We start from the raw sequence: 25077 nt of genomic DNA, 5'->3' as shown, positions 1-25077 counted from the left end.
GAAGTACTTTTCTACAATCATTGCTGAACTGTCCACTGTAGCGAAAATCTCACGCAAGTGCTCTCGGCAGAAACACTCTCTCCAGTAACCTTTAAGCTATGAAGCTGCTAAATCATACCAAATAACACATAAAAATACACAGCCTATATAAAGTAGAAATAATGTATGTACAGTGTAGTATCACTTACCGGAATCGGGAAGACAGCACCGAGCACACTGACAATGGTGTGTTAGGCTGAATCGTCGGAGGTTGGGGTGGTGCAATGGACCCCAACCTCCAGGCCGTGGACAGATACATTGCCACGAAGCATGCAGCGGTGCAACGGTAGCCGGGACGCACCCAGCACATCTTTAAGGAAAAAGCCGAAATAAACAAGTTAATTAATCAGATGCCGCCCGGCATGTAAATGTTGGCCCAGATCACAGGTGACGCAATCAGCAATCGCCTCTGATCTGGGCCAACATATACGTGCCGGGCGGCACCTAATTAATTCGCTTGTTTATTTCGGCTTTTTTCTTAAAGATGTGCTGGGTGCGTCCCAGCTACTGCTGCCCCGCTGCATTCTTCACAGCCCGGTAACGGTCCGCGCCCCGGGTGTTGGGGTGGTGGGTCACTGGGGTGTCATCTCGTCATCTGTTTCCATCAGGGCAGGCAGGTCATCTTCTTCTATGTCTGCCTGCCTCGATGTCGAAGGTCGAGGTTCGTCGTTTGCTGTGGCTGATGTGGAAGGCTTGAAAAACGACCGTATGCTTGACTGCTTAGCCTCGTGCATTTTTCTATCATACAGTTTTTTGTAAGCACTCAAACCATCCTGCAAATATGCCCTAAACTTCTGTACCCTTTCAAAATTAAAGTCGTACTTTTCTGCAATCATTGCAGTGAAAATCTCACGCAGTTGCTTCACGTTCAGTTCCTAGACGGCTTCACTTTTGGTCCGTTCGCTACTGCATTCGGTTTCGATTGTTATCCTTTCCTCTTCCAATTGCATCAGCTCTTCATCTGTCAGTTCTTGGTCATGGGATGCCAAAACCTCTTCAACATCATCTTTGTCAGCTTCCACAAGCCAAACTCACTTTGTCCTTACTTGTTCACCACGATCGAAACGCTTAATTATGTCTAGTTTTACGCTAAGTGTAACATCCTTACGAGCTCTTTTAGGCTTTTCCGATACTTTAGAACTCATCTTGCTAACGGATGCTCAAAATAAATCGACATAATGCACGGATGCTCACAGGCACGTATTTAAGCAATGCTGGCTAGAATGCAGATCTGGGGGAGGAGCTTGGCTAGCGCGCGCTGCCTTTTTTCGTAACAGTGAAAACACCTGCTGTTAGCGAAAACAGGTAACTAATGTAGGTCTTTCGTAACAGCAAGGATTTGTCAAGTGAACGTTCGAAAAGCGGGGGACACCTGTAATGAGCTTTGCAGGCTAAGCCGGCATTTAATTGCCCATGCCTAGCTACCCATGAAGATGATGAGCTGTCTCATTTAACCCCTATAGTCCTTGGTGTTTGGGTATACACAATACTGTTGGGGATTCAGTTTTCTGGATTTTGACAGCTATGTTGAAGGATGGTGTGCATAGTGGGTGGTTCGGTGATGGTAATGCCATTACTAGTGAATCAGGAGGTGATGGCTGGATTTTCTTGTTGGATATTGTCATTATTTGGTACATGTCGTGTGAATGTTAGAAACATAGAAAACTTACAGCACAATACAGGCCCTTTGGCCCACAATGCTGTGCCAAACATGTGCTTTAGAAATTACCTAGGGTTACCCATATCCCTCTATTTTTCTAAGCTCCATGTACCTATCCAGGAGTCTCTTAAAAGACCCTATTGTATCTGCCTGCACGACTGTTGCCGGCAGCCCATTCCACACACTCACCACTGTGTGTAAAAACAACAATAGCTTATCCCTGACATCTCCTCTGTTCCTATTTCCAAGCACCTTGAAACTGTGCCCTCTTGTGTTAGCCATTTCAGCCCTGGGAAAAAGCCTCTGACTATCTGCTTGATCAAGGCCTCTCATCATCTTATACACCTCCATCAGGTCACCTCTCATCCTCCGTCACTCCAAGGAAGAAAGGCCAAGTTCACTCAACTTATTCTCATAGGGCATGCTCCCCAATCCAGGCAACATCCTTGTAAATCTCCTCTGCACCCTTTCTATAGTTTCGACATCCTTCCTGTAGTGAGGTGACCAGAACTGAGCACAGTACTCCAAGTGGGGTCTGACCAGGGTCCCATAAAGTTGTAACATCACCTCTCAGCTCTTAAACTCAATCCCACGGTTGATGAAGGCCAATACACCTTATACTGCCTTAACCACAGAGTCAGCCTGCGTAGTAGCTTTGAGTGTCCTATGGACTCGGACCTCAAGAACCCGCTGATCCTCCACACTGCCAAGAGTCATACCATTAATACTATATTCTGCCATTATATTTGACCTACCGAAATGAACCACCTCACAGTTATCTGGGTTGAACTCCATCTGCCACTTCTCAGCCCAGTTTTGCATCCTATCAATGTCAATATCCTGCTGTAACCTCTGACAGCCTTCTACACGATCCACAACACCACCAACCTTTGAGTCATCAGCAAATTTACTAATCCATCCCTTCATTTCCTCATCCAGGTCATTTATAAAAATCACAAAGAGCAGAGGTCCCAGAACAGATCCCTGAGGCACATCACTGGTCACTGACTTCCATGCAGAACATGGCCCATCTACAACTATTCTTTGCCTTCTGTGGGCAAGTCAATTCTGGATCCACAAAGCAAAGTCTCCTTGGATCTCATGCCTCCTTACTTTCTCAATAAGCCTTGCATGAGGTACCTTATCAAATGCCTTGCTGAAATCCATATACGCAAATCTACTGCTCTACCTTCTTCAATGTGTTTAGTCACATCCTCAAAGAATTCAATCAGGCTCGTAAGGCACAACCTGCCTTTACAAAGCCATGTTGACTTTTCCTAATCATATTATGCCTCTCCAAATGTTCATAAATCCTGCCTCTCAGGATGTTTTCCATCAACTTACCAACCACTGAAATAACACTCACTGGTCTATAATTTCCTGGGCTATCTCTACTCACTTTCTGGAATGAGGGAACAACATCTGCAACCCTCCAATTCTCTTGAACCTCTTTCGTCCTCATTGATGATGCGAAGATCATCGCCAAAGGCTCAGCAATCTCCTCCCTTGCCTCCCAAAGTAGCCTGGGGTATGTCTCATCCGGTCCCGGAGACTTATTCAACTTGATGCTTTCCAAAACCTCCAGCACATCCTCTTTCTTAATGTCTATATGCTCAAGCTTTGCAATCCATGGTAATTCATCCCTACAATCACCAAGATCCTTTTCCGTAGTGAATACTGAAGCAAAGTATTCATTAAGTACCTCTGCTATCTCCTCCGGTTCCATTCACACTTTTCCACTGTCACACTTGATTGGTCCTATTCTATCAGGTCTTATCCTCTTGCTCTTCACATACTTGTAGAATGCCGTGGAGTTTTCTTTAATCCTGCTTGCCAAGGCCTTCTCATGGCCCTTTCTGGCTGTAATTTCATTCTTAAGCTCCTTCCTACTAGCCTTATTTTCTAGATCTCTATCATTACCTAGTTTTTTGAACCTTTTGTAAGCTTTTCTTCTTGACTAGATTTTCAACAGCCTTTGTACACCACGGTTCCTGTACCCTACCGTCCTTTCCCTGTCTCATTGGAACATATCTATGCAGAACTCCACACAAATATCCCCTGAATATTTGCAACATTTCTGCCGTACACTTCCCTGAGAACATCTGTTCCCAATTTATGCTTCCAAGTTCCTGCCTGTTACCTCATATTTCCGCTTACTCCAATTAAACGCTTTCCTAACTTGTCTGTTCCTATCCCTCTCCAATGCTATGGTAAAGGAGATAGAATTGTGATCACTTATCTTCAAAATGCTCTCCCGCTGAGAGACCTGACCAGGTTCATTTCCCAATACCAGATTAAGTACAGCCTCTCCTCTTGTAGGCTTATCTGCATATTGTGTCAGGAAATCTTCCTGAACACACCCAACAAACTCCACGCCATCTAAACCCCTTGCTCTAGGGAGATGCCCATCAATATTAGGGAAATTAAAATCTCCCACCATGACAATCCTGTTATTATTACACCTTTCCAGAATCTTGTCTCCTTGTCTGCTCCTTGATGTCCCTGTTACTATTGGGTGGTCTATAAAAAACACCCAGTAGTGTTATTTCTAACTTCCACCCACAGAGACTCAGTAGACAATCCCTCCATGACTTCCTCCTTTTCTGCAGCCATGACTCTTATCTCTGATCGGCAGTGCCATGCCCCCACCTCTTTTGCCTCCCTCTCTGTCCTTTCTGAAACATCTAAAGCCTGGCACTCTAAGTAACCATTCCCGAGCCATCCAAGTCTCTGTAATGGCCACAACATCATAGCTCCAAGTACTGATCCACACTGTAAGCTCATCAGCTCTGTTCATGATGCTTGCGTTTAAAATAAGACAAATCTCAAACCATTGGTTTGCGTGTATCCCTCCTCTATCATATGCCTATCTTCCCTCTGGTACTGTCTCCAAGCTTTCTTTATTTATGAGCCAACTGCCCCTTCCTCCATCTCTTCAGTTTGGTTCCCACCCCCCAGCAATTCTAGTTTAAACTCTCCCCAGTAGCCTTGGCAAACCTCCCTGTCGGGATATTGGTCCCCTTGGATTCAAGTCCAACCCTTCCTTTTCGTATAAGTCACACCTGTTCCAAAAGAGGTCCCAATGATCCAGAAATCTGAATCCCTGCCCCCTGTTCCAATCCCTCAGCCATGTATTTATCCTCCACCTCACTCTATTCCTATACTCACTGTTGCGTGGCACGGGCAGTAATCCTGAGATAACTACATTTGAGGTCCTGCTTCTCAATTTCTTTCCTAACTCCCTGTAGTCTGTTTTCAGGACCTCCTCCCTTTTCCTAACTATGTCATTGGTACCAATATGTATCACGACCTCTGGCTGTTCACCTCCCCATTTCAGGATATCGTGGACGCGATCAGAAACATCCTGGACCTTGGCACTGGGAGGCAAACTACCATCCGTGTTTCTTTCCTGCATCCATAGAGTCACTTGTCTGACCCCCTAACTATAGAATCCCCTATTACTGCTGCTGCCTTCCTTTCCCTACCCTTCTGAGTCACAGGGCCAGACTCTGTGCCAGAGGCGCAGCCATTGTTGCTCCCCCCCAGGTAGGTTGTCCCCCATGACAGTACTCAAACAGGTGTTCTTATTGTTAAGAGACTGGGGTACTCTCTGGTGTCTGACTCTTGCCCTTCCCTGTCCTGACTATTACCTACTTGTCTGGGAGTTGAGACAAGGAGGCTGGGAGTCTCCGGGACATCCCACATCTGATGCCCACTACAGAACACCAGCCTCACGGACGTATTTCCTGTTTCTATTCCACACAGGTAACTTACCTTGCCTCGACCCGTTATCGCCAAAGCCCTACCACTTTGCCTCAGGTCACTCTGTTGATGACCGCTCCGCTAGGCAGTGTCTCCATTTTTGTCTCCCTTACTAGGCATCCATTTGTCCAGGCATGGATATTACATGTCAAACACACATTGGTTGCTTCGTTACCTGAGGAGTTGCGAATGGGGCTAAACGTTTTGTGATCAGTAATGAACATCCCAATTTAAGAGTACAGTCAATGTTTCGAGCAGAACTTCCATAGATGCTGCCTGAAGTGCTAAGTTCCTCCAGCATTTTGTGTGTGTTGATCGGATTTCCAGCGTCTGCAGATTTTCTCTTGTTTGTGATCCCAATTTAAGACTTGGGATTGAAGGAAGATCATTCATGCATGTGCAGGTTGTTGGTCCCAGGACACTACCCTAAAAAAACTCCTGCTGAGATGATCAGTTTCAACCATCTTTATGCAAGGTATGATTCCGACCAGTGGAAGGTTTTCCCCTGAATCCTATTGACACCAGTTTAGTCAGGGCTCTTTGATGTCATAATCATATGCTGCCTTGATGTCAAGGGCGGTTTCAGTCACCTCTCCCAGTGTTGTCTTACTCAATTTCCATATTAAACTTGACAGTATTAACTGGTAAATAAAACTTAGAATCAGAATCTATTGTCACCGGCATGTGGCTTCTTTTGGTCCTGTGCAGTGGCCCCCTCCCCATACCAGACGGTGATGCAGCCTGTCAGAATGCTTTTTGTGGCACATCTATAGAAGTTTTTCAGTGTATTTGTTGACATAAGGGAAGGTGAAGACCTTAAGACCGAAAGTAGGAAAATTTTTGGGCAGTGCAAATAAAATAATTTAATTTGATTTTCCACAGCTTGCAGGTGGTAGCAGAAGAAAACAATTGTTGAAAACATCTGTTTACACCAAGTTCAAGTTAATTTAGTCAGCTGAATAGTGCACTGTAATTCAAAGCCTATTAACTTTCAGTACCATGTAATGTATATTGTTAATGCTTTTAGTTTCTGTATCTTTGTTAAGCCTCCTCATTTCATTGTGGTGACAATTTGGTGTCAATTAAATTGTATTTTGCAAATTTGATTCCAGTCACCTGAAATGTGTTCATGTTGAGTTCAATTGTTCTGAGGTGCTGTACAAAACATGAGTGCGACACTTATTGAAGTTGAAAAGTATCTCTGAATCTGGCAAAAGTTTATTGGAGCCTATGTATACTGTGTTACTAAAGCAAAACATCAGAATTTAAATATATGCTGCTTATTTTGAATTTTATAAATATAGTCTCTGTAATAAATGAGCACTGGTGTATTGCAGCTGCCAGCCTTGCTGATTTCCTGCTCTGGTGATCATTTGAAATGGTTAGAAGGTCATATAATTGTAGACTACTACTTCATCTTCTGAAGTGGAAAATACCAGTCACTTTTTTAAGCAACACAAGCTACAGCAAATGCACATTTGAGGGACTTTTATCTCTTCAGAATTGTTTCAAAACGATATGATGAATTAATGTGACAAGTCAAGCAGGTTGAATTGTTTCTTTTTCCTCCCTAATGTTGTGGCATTCACCTTCCAGCTCTTCAGTGTGGGCAGGTTATTTGATTTAATGTTAAGAGACTTATTTCAGTGTTTTATATCAGAAATGATGGTCACTGTGGGGGTACAAGTCAAAGTCGAGATGTGCAGGTTTTTTGATCTTTAAATATAGTTTTTTTTGGTGGGAAGCAAAGTTGGTATATAAGGGAGAAAGGAATAAACTTGTTAGGATTTGGAGGGGTTGTTGGGGAATGTTGTCTGGAATACAAATTTTGGTCTAGTCTATTTGGGCTAAATGGACTCTTTGTACTGTAAATTCTGCTTTCCCAAAGTAAGGGCTTAATCTGGCAAGATAGCATAGTAGTTTGTGTATTGCTTTACAGTGCAGCCATTGGAAGATCAGGGTCCAATTCCTGCTGTGCTGCTTGCAGACAGCAATCTCTGGGTGCTCTGGTTTCCTCTGACATTTCAAAGATGTACGTGTTAGGGTTAGTAAGTTGTGGACAAGCTATGTGGTGCTGGAAGCATGGTGACACTTGCAGGCTGCCTCTAGGACATCTTCAGACTGTGGTCATTGACACAAATGTATGTTTCACTGTATGTTTTGACGTACATGTGACCAAAAAACCCCAAATTTTTAAGAGTAAATTTGCAGAAAACTGCAGATTGAATTCTGCAACTAATATTTGAGTTTGAGGATGTTTGTCATTGCTTGGCACGTGTACTGTGAATGTTACTTGGCATCCCTCACTCCAGGCATGGATATTACTTGGGTCTTTTATGCAGTTGGTTGTGGATTGCTTCATTATCTGAAGAGTTGTGAATAGTGCTGAATGAACTTGAGACAATATATTTGTTTTTGTCCAATCTTGATACAATTAACAAAATGTCACTACTTTTGCCCTCTAACGAAAACTGGAATTTGAATGAGGCTTAAACTCAATGGTGTCCCCCTTTTTTTGTCAAAATCCTGGCAGTAAAGGGAAATGAAACCACGTTGCAATATATTTTGGCAAATTGACCTGTTAACTGAAATATTGTTTAAAAGCAAATGCATCATTCTTCCGTAATTGGAATTAGTATTTCTCCTGAGGCATGCAAGTCCATGAGAGGTTTACACTTGAATAGTATCTTACACAACCTCAGGATATCCCAGAAGACTCACTCACAACCTACCTGCCTTTATGGCTTTCTATACTGCCCAGGTGTGTTATTGTGATACTTATGCTTCCTTGCGCTTTTCTTAAAGATGCAAGTCTTTGATTATTTTGCAGTTGCTGTTAGGTCAGTAATGTGTCAGCAGGCCTGTCAGATTGCAGCAACAGCAGTTTTTCCCAGAAGCACTCCTAGTGGCTACACACAAGGCTTTCTGACAGAACATAATCCAAAAACTCATTGTCCTGAGTATGAGCGATGACTTGGATCAATGAACATTTATGCAATATTCTACACTTAAGCCCATATTGACAATGTCTCCTTTATCAAGAATGCACTTTGTGTTCATAGTGCTGAATCTTAAGTGATATTGAGCAATCATGTACAATTACAGTTGACAAATAGACTGCAATTAAACATTTTTAAACAAAGAATGTGCCGGCACAATTTTTAAACTAATATATGCTTCCACCTAGTACTCTCATCTTTCTTTTAGATTCCCAGCATCTGCGTTTTTTTTACTCAACAGAAGTAATGTTGGTTAATGACTAATGTACTTGCATAATTGAGATAGCTTCATGCTAAAACTGGTAAACTTTCTGGTACACGAAACTTCTACCTCTGGTTATCATAAGGGGATAACTACGCTCACTGTCCCATCATTGAGATGTTCCCACAACCAATTATCTCACTTTAAGGACTCTTTATCTCATTATGTCATATTCTCGTTATTTATTGCTATTTATTTATATGTGCATTTTCACAGTTGTTGTCTTCTGTACTCTAGTTAATGATTCATTGATTCTGTTATTACTATTCTATAGATTTGCTGAGTACGCCTGCAGGAAAATGAATCTCAGAATTATATTGTGATCTATATGTACTTTAATAATAAAAATTACTTTGAACTTTGAACCTTATGCTAAATGTGCTGAGGTGCTAGTAAGATGCATGAACTCTTAAAGGTAACAGTGGTGAACTATTTCCTTTCAGAAATTTTGTCTGAAGAGGTAAACCATAATTATTGTTACAGCATTGACAATTGCATGCTTAGTTATTCTGTTTCAACTGCTTTTGTGTTGGATGCTGAAGTTGAACAGAGGAATGCTAAGACGTAGTTGAAGATTTTAAGTCTTGAGAACAACAATTTGGATAGGAAGTGTACCAGCAGGAGGAATAGGTACCTTCATAATTTGCAATAAGAATATTTTTTAAATCAAAGTTGAATTCCAAGTTTTATCTAGACAAAGTCAAAATTTGGCTACCTAGAAAGGTAATTTCTGTATTGATTGGAATCCTGCTTAGAATTGGCTATTTTACTTGGATTAGAACAGCGGCACTGTGCTAATACAAGCTAAATAAGATTTTAGAACAATGAGATCAGTCTGGCAAATGCTTTATTAGTTATATAAAAAACTAATTCCAATGACCAATATTGACGAAAGATAAAGTGCACTCAGTGGTCACTTTATTGGGTACACCCTAGTTAATGCAAGTATCTAATCAGCCAATATGTGGCAGTAACTCGGTGTATAAAAGCATGCAAATTGAATCAGATATTCAGTTGTTGTTCGGACCAAACATCAGAATGGGAAAGAAATGTGATTTAAGTGACTTTGACTGTGGAATGACTGGTGCCAGATGGGGTAGTTGGTATGTCTCAGAAACTGCTGGTTTCCTAGGATTTTCATGAACAACAGTATCCTAGAGTTTGCAGAGAATGGTGCGAAAAACAAAAAACTCCAGTGTGTAGCAGTTCTGTGGGTAAAAATGCCTTGTAAATGAGAGATCAGAGAAGAATGGCAGACTGGCTCAAGTTGACATGAAGGTGACTGTAACTCAAATAACTATGCTTTACAACAGTGTGCAGCAGCGTCTTTGAGCACACAATACATCAAGCCTGCAGCAACATGCAGCAGCATCAAAGGACCACACTGGGTTCTACACCTGTACCTAATAAAGTAGCCATTAAGTGTATATTGTAATGTAAAAGACTTGATCGAATACAGGTTTCCCCCACTATCCGAAAGTAGAGCGTTCCTATGAAACCCTTGGTAAGCCGAAATGGCATAAAGCGAAGAAGCAATTACCATTAATTTATATGGGAAAATTTTTTGAGTGTTCCCAAACCCAAAAAATAACTTACCAAATAACACATAATCTAAAATAACACTAACATATAGTAAAAGCAGGAATGATATGATAAATACACAGCCTGTATAAAGTAGAAATAATCTATGTACAGTGTAGTTTCACCTATCAGAATCGGGAAGATTTAACCAAAACCGATTTGTAGGAAAAAATTGGCATGTACACGCATGCGCACACACCTGCCCGCGCAAGGCTTCACGGTCATGGTAGTCTTTCTTGGGGTAAACACAGGTTTAAAGCGGGCGCCTTTCTTCGTAAAAGTGAAAATCCTCTTCGGATTTCTTTCGGTTAGTGAAAACAGGTCTTTCGTAAAAGCGAAGTGGCATAAAACGAACTTTCGTAAAGCGGAGGACACATGTATTGTTTTCTGAAATCTCTATACTAGGGTTATTTTCTCTTTCCAAATTAGTATTGTTTCCTGGGAGTTGTGGGTTTCTAACATCTGTTTGTTATGATGCAGGATCAGAAGCACTGACTGTTATTCTTTCCATGGATGCTACATGGCCTGAATTATTCCAGCACAGTTTTAATATCAGATTTACAGCTTTAGCAGTTTTTTATTGTTTCAACTCCTCGTTCAATTTGAAAACTTGAATAGATTTGTGCTGTAATGCAAAACTCATGATATAAGCATTGCTTAAATTCATGACAATACATCACCATTTCCCTATTAATGCTTTTCTTTTTCTCCTTTCCCCCACCCCCTTATTCTTCCTCCTAAAGCAAATGGTTATGAGCCTTAGAGTGTCAGAGCTCCAAGTGTTATTAGGCTATGCTGGACGGAACAAACACGGTCGTAAACACGAACTCCTGACAAAGGCACTGCATTTATTGAAAGCTGGCTGCAGCCCAGCTGTTCAGATGAAAATTAAAGAACTATATAGGCGGAGGTTTCCACAGAAGATAGTGACTCCCACCGATTTGAGCCTTTCTTCTGTCCATGCAACTTCAGCTTCCATGACCACGCCACTGTCGCCATCTGCACTCCCACAGCTCTCCTACGATGGGCATGCAACAACATCTCCGCTGCTTGCTGTTTCACTGTTGGGACCCAAACATGAACTAGATCTGCCACACCTGACATCATCACTCCATCCCGTCCATCCTGATGTAAAGCTGCAGAAATTGCCTTTTTATGACATTCTTGATGAGCTCATCAAACCAACTAGTCTCGGTAAGAAACAAGTCAAAAATATTCTTCAATTACTGTAGAATTCATAGTACAAATAAAAGGAGTAATTTCAAAGGAATACTTTTACTTTAAATTTCGGTCTCTGCTTTACAACAGCTAGAGTTGAAGTTTGTTAAAATTGTTCTGTTTTTACGAGATTTAAATGTGTTAATGAGTATTGATTTATTTTTGCAAAGGAGTTCTCCAACTTTAGCCACGTACTTAAAAATGAATTGAATTCTGCACCTATATTTCTGCTGAAACATCAACTTTGAGTGTTTTTAATATTCTGACTCATCATTATTCAAATGTTAAAATTGACCATTTTTGTGAAAGGAGCATTATCCAATCTGAGGTATATGCACAACTATTTTCTGTGACTTGTTTTGAACATTGCAGTAATTTGTGTTGGAAGGTTTTACAGAACAAAATCTGAGCGCACTATGGTTGTCCAGTAGTTTATGATAACCGCCTCATCTCTTGAGATCTTGGGTGCATCCTGCATAGAGTTCACATGTTTGGGTTTCTTCCCCTACTCCAAAGATGTGTGTATAGTTTAATTGGTTACTGTAAAATGTTTCTATGAGCAGATTAGTGAAGAAAATAACCAAAGTTGAAGTTGATCACCTGAGAATAGGATTCTGCTAAGAGCTGGAGTTTGCTTTAATGGGCTGAATGACCTCCGGGACTTTTTTAAATTAGTGAAGCTGTGACAACTTTGTGGAGGTGGGGGTGGTGGGAGTTGCTGTGGAAGATGTACAGTTGCAGCAATCTTGCTGTTACTGTTGAATGTTCTTACCTTTATCCATTTGAACCAAACAGGACCATTTTGTCTTTCAGAGATTTGGCCTGGATTCTACCGTTACAGGAATTAGTACATTAGCTTGATATCTATTCTCAGTCTTGTACGATTTAATTTGGAAATTAAACATTTTCACTTTTTCAAAAGCTTCGCATACAGTCAAGTTGGGTAATGCTGTCCTTTTTTGAATTTTAATAATGATCTATATATTTGGGCAATCTGAGCCTGGTGTTCAAATTGGATGGGTGTACATTTACATTCTGTTTTTGGCCAGTCTAGCTGCAGTCCCACCCCACCTAACACCTTTGTACCAAAATATTGAATGGTTTTAGTATTTTGATTTTATTATGTTCTCACAGCTATGAAAGATTTTTTTAAAAATATTTTTTGTTACTTATACTTGTATATTTGTTTGCCATTAGGAATATTGTTCTTTTCCCTGGGCCTGTTTAAAATAGAGCTCATATTTGTAATACACTACCATGCTGTCAGAAATTACAAAAACGTTTGGGATATATCCATCTTGGATGAGAAAGTTCTATATTTAAACCTGTGGCTCTTTTCAGAGTCAACATGCCAGAGTGGATATCTGTTCAGTGTTTTTTTTTTGCTGCTTTTTGTTGCAAAAAGTTGTTAATCCTCCTGAATTAACCTAGTATTTTTGTACTCAAACTGTTTAACAACCATCCTACTTAAAGATATCATAAGCAAATGATGATCAGTTTGAAGAATGAGATACTAGGCACAGCTTCTGAAGTGGCAAGTTGGAATGTTTGTCTTCAAAGAGTGACCTTCATCAGTGAGCTCACCAGATGTCTCATTTACTTTGAGGAATTAATAAATGCCTTGTGACTCCTTTGCTTATCTTAATCCACAACTTGCGAGATATGGCCATTAATGCATATGTCCTACCCCTTGAAGCTTCAGACAAAATCAAGGAGCTTTGCTTCTTAATTCTGGCTCACAGCATACGGGGACACAAACTGATTCTCCAGCATGATTTCAGTATCGGGGTGGGATGGGTTGTAACCTTTCCAAGTTGTTACTGGCAAGGAGGGAATTGGAAGGCTAATTTTGAAGAGATACTACTTTTTAAAATATTGAACTGTACAGTACAGGAATAGAGGTTAAAGGTTTACAGTTTCAAGTTCCTAGGAGAAAATGTTAATAACCAGTCCTGGTCCACTCACGATATCCTGGCAAAAAAAGGGCACGTTCTCTCTGACCTTCAATATTTATCAATGCACCTTAGGAAGCATCCTATCCTGATGCACCACGACATAGTGTGCCAACTGCTATGTACATGACTGCAAGAAACTGCAAATAGTTGTGGACATAGTTTAGTACATCACAGAAACCTCTGGCTACACTTCTCACTGCCTTAGTAAAGCATCTAGCAAAGTCAGACATCCCATGCACTGAGACATTCTCTTCTCCTTCTTTCCCGCCCCATCCATGAGTCCAGATTGGCAGAAGAAAGCCTGTATCACCAGGCTTGAGCATCTGTCCAGCTGTTATAAGACTATTGAATATTTCCCTAGTTAAATAAGATGGACTCTTAATCTCATAATCTACTTACTTGTGACTTTATACACCTTACTCTCTACCTGTGCTACACTTTCTTTGGTAGCTGTGGTACTTTATTCTGCGTTTTGTTCTGGTTTTACTTTGTATTACATCAATTCACTGTTGTAATGAATTGATCTGTACACAGTATGCAAGACAAACTTTGTACCTCTACATTTCACAATGCTAAACCAATTTATCAAACTTTTCTACCATCTGTATATCATATTCTAATGCTTCACTGTTGTCTGATTTAGTGGGACTAGTTTTGCTCAGTTCCAGTCTTAAGTACATTGCTGTTCTAATGAGGCTTTTCTTTCAGCTACTGTGGCAATATTAACTGAAGGCGAGGAGTTGGCTTCTGAATATGTTACCTACCTTTGTCAGGACTGTTGACTAAAATCCCTTGACCAGCTGCTTTAAACTATGGCAAGTCTATACTTTCCCAAATCCCCAGAGGACTGTTGTTGATTCATTGTGGATCCCTTTTTCTGAGCCAACCATTCCCATCCTTGTTCATTATTTGATTCCAAGCTTGCTTCCCCCATTGTTGCTCTCCTATCCACCAACCCTCATTCACTTTCAAAATCTGGGCCATACCAAGATCCCAAAAATGAATTTGAAGAAACTTAAACTCCAAGTTTGCAGATGCTAGAAATCCAAAGCAACACACACACACAATGCTATGAGAACTTGGGTCAGGCAGCATTTATGGAAATGAATAGGTAGTTGACATTTTGGCTCAAGACCCTTCAGAACTGGAAAGGAAGGGGAAGATGCCAAAATAAAAAAAGTAAGGAGGGACGGGAAGGAGGCTAGCTGGAAGGTGATAGGTGAAGCCAGGTGGGTGGGAAAGGTCAAGGGCTGGAGAAGAGCATCTGACAGGAGAGGAGTGTGGACTATTGGAGAAGTGGAAGGAGGAGGGAACCCAGGTAGAAGTATTAAGCAGGTGAGAAGTAAAAAGTCGGTGGGAAATAGAGGAAGGGGAGGGTGGAATTTGTTTACAGGAACGGCAAATCAATATTCAATCCATTAGGTTGGAGGGTATCCAGGTGGAATATAAGGTGTTGCTCTTCCACCCTTAGGGATGGCCTCATCTTGACATGAGGAGGCTATGGACTGACATGTTGGAATGGGAATCAGAATTAAAATGTTTGGCCACTGGGAAGTCCTGCTTGTGGTGGATGTTGCGGAAGTGCATAATGAAGCAGTCCCCCAACTTAAGATGTGTCTCACCAATGTAGAGGAGGCTGCATCGGGAGCACCTCACCATCTCTTGGTTATTTTTATTATTTAATTTTATTTTCATGTTTGCATTTTATCATATTTTAAAGCACTTTGAACTACATTGTATGAAAAGTGCTCTAGAAATAAGTTATTATTAATGTTCAAAGATGCCTCATTGTTGGCTTTTGTTATAATTAACTGTAGATCATTCTGTGTAGTGTTTTATTAAATGTTGCCCCAAAAGTTTGTTCTTGCCAAATTTTGAATGTGGCATCACACATCAAAGTTGCTGGTGAACGCAGCAGGCCAGGCAGCATCTCTAGGAAGAGGTACAGTCGACATTTCAGGCCGAGACCAGAACGAAGGGTCTCGGCCTGAAACGTCGACTGTACCTCTTCCTAGAGATGCTGCCTGGCCTGCTGCGTTCACCAGCAACTTTGATGTGTGTTGCTTGAATTTCCAGCATCTGCAGAATTCCTGGTGTTTAAATGTGGCATAGCTGTTTTGCTGTTGCCAGCTTCCTGAATCATTAGTGCCATAGAGTTATGATTTCTGTGCTTCTGGTTGATACCTGATTAAGTTGCAAAATTTCCTTCTATGTATTTTGCATTGTTCTTTGTATGTTCGTTCGATCATGTCAACTTTGCCGGTTTGTAATCTTTGTGGTCAAGAAATCAGGTTTCATTGTAATGTTTGAAAAAATGAAATTTGCTGGCTTTCTTTAAAAGCATTTTTCTTACTTGTGTGGCTTCTTCCCGCCCTCAGCCACAAATTTTTCATATCAACAAGACCAATATTGGGATGCCTGTGTTTTTAAAAAATATTTCTTTTACACTTCATTTTCATAAGTTTTGACCAATATTTTCAAATTGGTTTATTTAACTGTTGGTTAAATTTACTAATTTGATATCTTTAGCCATCTGCTACTTTGTAGTGCAGTTTAGAAATACTACTATCCTACCCTGAGAGATTCTGTACTTAACTTTGAATTACCAATAATATTTTAAAGTTGACTATTGGGTGTTTTAGTGACTGCTTATATTTTTTTTATCAAAATACAAATCACTTGTCAGTCCAAACCAAATGGAATGTACAGACTACAACAGAGTTGGTCATGTTTTCCTGTGTTGCCAATCTAGGCATAACATTGTACTATTATTGCACCTTTTGGGGGAAGGAGACTGAATTTAAAATATTCCCTAATGTAATTGGTATACTTATGAAACCTGCAGTGTTTCAACATGATCAAGGCACTTAAGAGCAATGGAAGTAACAGGAATAGATATCTGATGCTTCATGCCTCCTTTCCTGCTCATTAGGATCGTGGCTGATCTTCCGTATTGCCACCTCCAGTTTTTTTTTGCCGAACTTCACTTTCTTAAACCCCAACCATATCGCAGCCACCACCCTGCGACCAGACATTGTCCTAGTGTCTGAGTCTACTAAGTAAGTGGTGCTGCTGGAGCTGACAGTCCCATGGGAAGATAGCTTGGAAGAGGCCTTTGAAAGGAAGCTCTCCAAGTACTCAGGACTGGTCAGCAACTGCCAGCAGGCTGGATGGAGAGTGAGGTGTCTCCCAGTGGAGGTTGGTTGTAGGGGATTCGCAGCCCGTTCCTTAGTTAGAGCCTTCAGCATTTTGGGCATCAAGGGAGAGAGGAAGAGGAGAGCCATTCGCAGTACCACCGATGCGGCAGAGAGGGCCTCAAGATGGCTGTGGCTCAAAAGAGGGGAGCCATGGAGTCACAAGTAGCTAGCCATCTAGACACAAGCTGGGGTCTGATCAGCCCTGGCTGGGTCACCTGGAGGAGGTTGTATGATGTTGAAAGACCCGAAACACTCGATGATTCTAGGAACATCACTGAAGATGTGTCCAGAAACTTCAGTAGATGTATGTACACAGCAGAAGGAATAGAAATCTATTGATTTATTTTGAATGAGTGCAACTGCTGAGCCTCCACGTCCCAACAAGTTGGAGAATTCCAAAGGTTCACTGTCCCAGTTGAAGACATTTCCCCTCAACTTAGTCCAGAATGATTTGTTCCTTAATCTGAGACCTAATTCCAGTCCTAAACTACTTGACCAATTTCTAACCATTTAACAAGCATTCTGATTTTATATGCACAAAATTGGATGATATCACATTTTTACTCGCTGCTTGTCCACATCTCCCTTGCTCCTCTTTACATTGTCCTCCATGCACTTAAACCCATCTAATTGAGTGTCATCAGCAAACTTGGATATGTGATCTTTCACCTCACCTCAGTGTTGAAAAATTGGTATCTAAGCACCAAATCACTCCGATACCCCTACTGGTCACAGCAACCTGAGCGATCTGTTTACTTCCAGTCTTGCTTTCTGTCTGGCTATGTCCCTAAACTCATCAGTCGACCAGTGCATGACCATTTTGAATGCATTCAGAAAATCCAGATTTGCCATATCTGCTAGTTCCTTCTTCCTATTCATATGCAGACTTCCAGAAGGTTTCCCTTTCATATTGGCTTTGTTCAGTACTATTATTTGTTACATGTCTATTGTGGATTCTAATATTTTCCCTCCCAGTAATGTTAGGCTAACAGATTTATTGTTTCCAGCTCTCACACTTTAAAAGTAGAATGATATTTGCAAATCTCCAACCCATAGGAACAATTCCAGAATCTATAAGAACTTTAGAGGGTGATAACCAGAGTGTCCACTATCTCTAAAGCCATCTTTCAGAACTGTCTGTAAATCATGGGTTTCTTGGGAATTATCAGTGCGCAAGTTCACCAACTTCTAGTGTTTTTTGGACTTGTAGTTAAGTTTTTTCAGTTCCTTGTTCTCATTCAATTCTTGGTTATCTAATAAGTCCTGTCTTTTTTTGGATTGAGTGAAGATGTGCAAAATAAATGTTTAATTCCTCTGTAATTCCTTATTCCCATCTGAATTTATCTCCCTGTTTGTAAAGGGCCTAGGTTTGCTCCTTGTTTTTTCACTTTTTACCTGCCTATAAAAGTGTTAGATTATTTCTTGCCAGTCTGCTTTTATATTCTCTCATACCTTTCTTTATTGATTTCACTGTAGTCCTCTATCAAATTGTAAAATGGGAATGTCAGCCAGCAAAGAAAACCTTCTTTCCCTATCCACCAGCATCTCAAAGCAAGCCATTTTATTTCCACGTATTTAACCTTCTACACAGTTGTACACTAAATTAAAGCTGAATGCAGTTCTTACCTAGTTGCAGCAAACATCTCATGAAAGATTCAACATGCAAGCTCTTGGTTTCATCTGCAAAGCCCTTCCTTGTAAGCGGAGACAGATGGCTTTAATTGATATCATTGCAGAATGAAAAAACTCCATTCTTCCAGAACAGATTATGATACATTTATTGATGATGACTGATTATGCAACGATTTAGCTTAACAACCTACGTATAATATTAAATTAGTTCCACCTTTGCATCAGCCAAAATAAGGTTTCTGGCTATAGTTGAAAGGCCTGTACAAGCACTAGTTCATGTTTTGGAAGGAAGGTCTAAACCTCTCTACATGTGCATTTTTGGGAAACAGTTAAGGGAAAAATGGGCTTTTATGTTCCTTTTGAGTAAATGACCAGAGTGGGCATGACTGTAGAATCTGGGCTGCTGAGCGATATTAAGGTCCTGGTCAGGGTAAAATAAGCGTTTCAGTTGCAGGAAGCTGGGCTCAAACAAGTTCCTTAGGTATAAGGATTTACAAGAGTCCCAGGGTAGCAGAGGATAAAACTACAGGACAGAAGTTTAAGGTGAGAGGGAAAAGATTTAGAGGAGCAAGTCTTTTCATGGTGGATGTATGGATGTCAGGGTAGAGGCAGATGCAGTTATGAAGTTTAAAAGCCATTTAGACAATTCGATGGGGAAATTATGGGGACTTTGCCTTAATGAATTTAAAAGCTTAGTGTGAAGGATGATTCTATGAATTATCCCTTTGTAGATGTTTTATACTGAAGTTAAATATTTTCTCTGAAACTGTTATTCAGTCCTTTTCACTTATGAGCTGCAGATGGTTTCTGAACAGAAAGAAATCTCATTTGTTGAGGATGAAGTTTAAAGGCCTTCTGGTTTCTTAATTGGGGTTTGATTGCAGCACACTTCGTCCTATAAAGGAAAGGCACTTTGCCCTAATTTTGTTTTGTATCAACTACAGAATGTCAACTGTGATTCTTTAGGGTAAATACTTGGGGGTGGGGGGGGACACTCAATCTTGCAAAATAAAGCTGAGTAGAATGCTGAAATGTCAGTGGGGAGGACTTTAATGACCTGTAATCATAGTTCTGTTTTAAAATACTTGAAGGGAAATTTGCTGATCCTCAAGTTGGTCTTAAATTGGGGCAAAGTTAATTGTGTTGGCATTAGACAAGAACTTGCAATGGTTGATTGAGAGACTTGAGATTCTGCAGGTGCTGAGTAACACACAAAATGCTGGAGGAACTCCAAGTCGGGCAATATCAGTGGAGGGAAACGAACAGTCAATGTTTTGGGCTGAGGCCCTTCATCAGGACTTGAAAGGAAAGGGGTGGAAAGTAAAATTAAAATGGTGAACGAGGAGTACAGTTTGGTAGAAAATAGGTGAGGGGGAAGGTAGGTGGGTTGGGGGGGTGACAGAAGGAAGTGATGTGAGAAGCTGGAAGATAAGTGGAAGAGGCAAAGGGCTGAATAAAAATAAAAGTGACAGAAGAGGATAGTGGACCATGGAATAAAAAGGAGGTTGGGAACTGGGGATAGATGATCAGATTGAGAGGGTGGGGAAAGGAAGAAAAGGAATAAGCGGGTCATCAGAATGATGGAAAGGAAAAAGGGTGGGGTGGCAGTGCAGAAGTAGAGGGGAGTGGTTACTGGAAGTTGGAGAGATCTATGGTATCAGACTGGAGATTACCAAAATGGAATATGAGATGTTGTTGTTCTAATCTATGTCTGGCTTCGTTGTTGTAGAGGATTCTGTGGATGTACATGTCAGTGTGGGAATAGGATGTGGAATTGAAATGGGTGGCCACTGAAATATCCTGGATGTTGTAGCGGATGGAACAAAGGTGCTTAATGAAATGGTCTTCCAATCTATATTGGATCTTACTGATGTAGAGGAAGCTGCACTGGGCGCAATAAATGGTCCTGACAGACCCGCAGCATTGCTTCTGGAGGGACTTTCACCCTCCCCGGTGAGGGAGATGGTGTAGGAGCAGTTGGGGGGAGGTGGAAGAGTGGACAAAGGAAATTGTGGAGAGCAAAGGGAGGTGGTAGGGAAAAATGTACCTGGTGGTGTGGGATTAGGTTGAAGAAGGCGGAAGTTGTGGAGAATGGTGTGTTGAATGCAAATGCTCCTGGGCTGGTAGGTGAGGAAAAGAGAAGGCACTGTTAGCAGTTAAAATACCATCTGGCAAGTGGGAGACTTTTAAAGGTGACATGGAAACATAGGGTCATCAACATCTTCCTTTTAAAGTGAAGAGCAAGGCTGGTAAACTTGGGGAACCCTGCCTGACGAGAGATATTGAAGCTCTGGTCAGGAACAGAGCATGTCAAAGTTTGTAACAAGTATTTGTAAGGTGTAGACAGCTGGGGCCAAGTGAATCCCTAGAGTATAATGGATGTTAGTGCACTTAACACAATCATAAGGGGAAAAAAAAGGGCATGAGGCTTCCTTGATGAGGCAAACAAGAATCCTAAAAGATTGAGTAAATTGCAAGCAAAAGGATAACAGAATAGATCACAAATGTATGGAGCCATGAGAGATGGGTTTATATGTATCCTCAGGACCTGATCAGGTATTTCCTAGGACATTGTGGGAAGCAGAGGAAGAAAGTGGTGGAGCCCTGGCAGAGATTTTTATGTCTCTGTAGCCACAGATGATTAATGTGCCTTTATTTGAAAAGTCTTAGAAGTTACAGTGGGGTAATTCTCATCCAGAAAGGCAAGGACAAATTATGGAGAGTCAGCATGGCACTGTATGGAAAAACATCAATCACTAATTAAATGGTTTTGTATTCTGAACAGGTTTTCTTGAGGACAATGGTGTTATCTACGTGGACTTTAGCAAGAGTTTTTTTTGATAAGATCTTGAACGGTAGGCTCTTTTGGAAGATCAGAACAGATGGAATCCAGGGTGAACTAGCCAATTGCATACAAAATTTGGTTTGGTCAAAGTCAAGAGTGGAAGTGATGCGTTATTTCAGATTGGAGGCCTGTGATTAGTGATATGTAGTAGGGATTAGTGCTTGATCTCATGTTTTTAGGTTAATGATTTGGGTGAGAATATACTGTAGGTGGTATGGTCAGTAAGCTTGCGGCACTGAAATTAGTGTGGTGAACAGTGAATTTGACTCAAGGGCACAATAAATGCATTTAGGGAGGTTAAACCAGGGCAGTACTTGCACAGTAGGGTTCTGGAGAGTGTTTCAGAACAGAAGTGCATATACATATAATACAGGGCAGAAGTCTTGGATACATGCAAAAAAACTTATATAAAGTGAAGATGCTTTCAAAAATAATGGAATGAAAAGTTTCTAAACATCAAAAAATTACTATAAAGGAACAGTAAACAAAAAACAAAGGGTGTGACCACCCTTTGCCTTTAACATTGCTTCAATTCTTCTAGATACACTGTTGTGCAGTTTCATAAGAAAATTGGCTGGTTGGTTGTTCTAATTATGGAGAACTTGCCACAGTTCTTCTGCATACTTTGACTGTCTTGCTTGATTCTGTCTCTCCAGGTAATCCCAGATTGCTTTTGAGATCAGGGCTCTGTGGAGGCCATACCACCTGTTTGCAGAACTTTTTTTTTGTTGAAGATAGTTCTTTATGACCTTGGACATGTGTTTGAGGTCATTATCCTGCTGCAGAATGAAGTTGGGACAGATCAGGTGTCTCTCTGATGGTATTGCATGATGGATGAGAATCTGCTTGTATTTCTCAACATTGAGGATTCCATTAATTCTGACCAGATCACTAACTCCATTTGTAGAAATGCAAGCCCAAAATTGCAAGGAAGCTCTGCCATGCTTCACTGTTGGCTGCAGACACTCATCAATCTAGAGCTCTCCATCTCTTCTACGGGCAAACTCCTTTTTGAGCCAAAAACTTCCAAGTCAGAAGAGGTCTACATGGAAAAGTTGTTGCCAAAAAGTCATTCTTCCAAAGTGGAAACAAAGCCAAGAGACTCCCCTAAGCATAACAATGCAATGAACAATAGCAGCAAGTGCTCTAAACTGAGTCAAAATTGAATTTTTTTGGCTCAAACAAGAGGCACTTTGTCTTTAGAAGAGCTGGAAAGCACTACATGAGCAAGTGTCTGCAGCCAACACTGAAGTATGACGTAGGTTCCCTGCAGGTTTGGAGCTGCATTTCTGCAAAGTTAGCCTGGTCAGAATTAATGGAAACCTCATTGCTGAGAAGTACAAGTAGATTCTCATCCATCATACATTACCATCAGGGAGGTGTCCCAACTTCATTCTGCAGCAGGACAATGGCCCCAGACGTGACCAAGGTCAAAGAACAATATTCAGTGAAAAGTAGTACAAGGGGAACTGCAGCAGATCTCAACAATATCGCGGCTGTCTGGGGCTACTTGGAGAGACAGAAGCAAATGGGACAGCTGAAGTCTGCAGAAGACTTGTGGCAAGTTCACCAAGATGCTTATGAAAATCTACCTAAGAGAATCGAGCAACATACATCAAAGTTGCTGGTGAACGCAGCAGGCCAAGCAGAATCTATAGGAAGAGGTGCTAAGTTAGTCCTGACGAAGGGTCTCGGCCTGAAATGTTGACTGCACCTCTTCCTATAGATGCTGCTTGGCCTGCTGCGTTCACCAGCAACTTTGATGTATGTTGCTTAAATTTCCAGCATCTGCAGAATTCCTGTTGTTTAAGAGAATCGATGCAGCTTTAATGGCTAAGGGAGGTCACAGCAAATGCTGAGTTGATTTTGCTTTTTTAGCTGTTTGCTGCTCTTTATAGTAATTTTTTTGATATTTAGAAACATTTCATTTCATTACTTTTGAAAGCATCTTCGCTTTCCAGAATTTTCTTTACATGTACTAGGACTTTTGCACAGCACTTTAATTTCCTGAAGGAGGTGACACAGGTTTGTAAAGCATGATGGGTATGTAAGCCTTAAGGAATGTTTGTCTTCTTCAGAGTGGTATTGAATACAAAAGTTGTTATTTTACATTTGTATAGGACATTGATGAAGACTGCTCCTGGATTATAGTGTGCTGTTCTGCTCACCATACTTATGTGATTAAGCTCGAGAGTGAACAAGGCTGTTGCCAGGACTGGAGCGCTTCAGTTGTAAGGAGAGACTAGATAAGTTAGGCTGTTTTCTCTGGATTGAAGGAGGCTGAGGGTTGGCCATAGAGGTTTAAAACTGTGAGGGAATAAATGAGTCACAGTCATATGGACATAATCCAGTGTAAGGGAGTCTAAAATTAGAATGCATAGGTTTAAGTTAAGAGGGAAGTATGGTCATGCATTTTGGTGAAAGGAATGATAGAGTGGATTGATGGATTGTGATGAAAATTCAAAAATCAGAGGTGCAAAGAGACATGGAGTCCTTGTGCAGGATACCCTAACTGTTAAGTTGAGTCAGTGGTAAGGAAGGCAAATGCAACGTTAGCATTCATTTCAAAGGGACTGGAATATAAAAGCAAGGATGTAATGCTGAGGCTTCATAAGGCTTTGGTCATGCTGAGCTTCATTGAGAGCAGTTTTGGGCCTCCTGACTAAGAAAATATGTACTGGCATTGGAGAGGGTCCAGAGGTTGTTTGTGAGAATGATGCCTGGCATGAAAGGGTTAACAAATGAGCAGCATTTGGTTTTTGGGTTTGTACTTGCTGGAGTTTAGAAGAATGGGGAGGGACAATCTCATTGAAACCTATTGACTATTGAAAGGCCTAGGAAGAATAGATGTGAAGAGGATGTTTCCTGTAATGGGCAAGTCTAGCATCAGATGGCACAGCCTCAATAGAGGGATGTCATCCAGAAACAGAGTTGAGAAAGAATTTCTTTGGCCAGAGGGTGGTGAGTCTGTGGAATTCATTGCCACAGATGGCTTTGGAGCCCAAATCACTGGATATATTTAAAGTGGAGGTTGATAGATTTGTCATTAGTCAGGGTGTCAAAGGTTATGGGGAAAAGGCAGAAGAATGGGATTGAAAGGGTTATCAAATCAGCCATGATGGAATGACAGAGCAGACTTGATGGGCCAAATAGCCCAATTATGCTCCTATGTCTTAGGCTTTAATTCTATTATTGTCTGAAATAGTCAGATGATTTGATTACTTGATGCTTGTAAGAGAAATGCTTGATGTATTGCAAATTCTTGCAAGACTGTTTATTGTGGGAGTGCTGTATATCAGAGAGTCCATTTTTTTTTTCCTGATCGTGTCTTCTAGAGATGACCTAGGAAGGTTGTGAATATTCTATATGTGGGTTGATGCAATTGATATGGGTGTGGGGAAAAATTGCTCCTTTGCTAGTTGCTGTGTGGCTTTGATATACTTGCATGCACACAGGACCCTGCTTCCAGCACTCTGTTTAAGCTCGCCTAGTTCCCAGATGAATCTATCCTGTTGCTGGCTTGCATCTTAAAAGCAAAAAATGAATTGAAAGTTTGAGTTAAACAAAATGTATCTTATTCTAGCAACTCTAATACTGGGGTGTTAAATTGTCAGAGCTTGAATGGTAGTTTGTGATTTGTAAAATCACAACTGGGAGCAGTGTTCCCTTTTTTTACAGCTCCATGCTCTGAGCGGTGAATTTTTGCACTGTAACTGCGCAGCACTTTAATAAAAGAACATTCCAGCTGTGTGTAAACAAAGGCTGTGTATGTAGGAACATTTCAGTTACTGTGTGGCTGTGCACCGGCACAGTTTAGAAGGTACAGTGACTGGGAGTGTATATTTCCACAAAGGCTTTAGGGGAGCTATATACACTGTTATCCAAGAATGCTAGTAGAGCACATAAAAAGAGAAACAAGACCAAAAT

At 41.0% G+C, this 25077-nt stretch overlaps 1 protein-coding gene across 4 annotated transcripts in view; it reads left to right on the top strand.

Moving 5' to 3' along the window:
* Nucleotides 1-25077, top strand: part of pias1b (protein inhibitor of activated STAT, 1b) — a 224412-nt gene that overhangs the window by 109241 nt on the left and 90094 nt on the right. For all 4 annotated transcript variants that reach the window (XM_063066161.1, XM_063066158.1, XM_063066159.1 and 1 more), the window contains one exon: nt 11047-11497. In XM_063066161.1, coding sequence (XP_062922231.1) covers nt 11047-11497 — 451 coding nt within the window. The remainder of the gene's footprint in view (nt 1-11046; nt 11498-25077) is intronic.

The sequence above is a fragment of the Mobula hypostoma genome, chromosome 13, assembly GCF_963921235.1.
Source record: "Mobula hypostoma chromosome 13, sMobHyp1.1, whole genome shotgun sequence".
Lineage (NCBI taxonomy): Eukaryota > Metazoa > Chordata > Chondrichthyes > Myliobatiformes > Myliobatidae > Mobula > Mobula hypostoma.
This window is presented reverse-complemented; position numbering and strand designations above follow the sequence as displayed.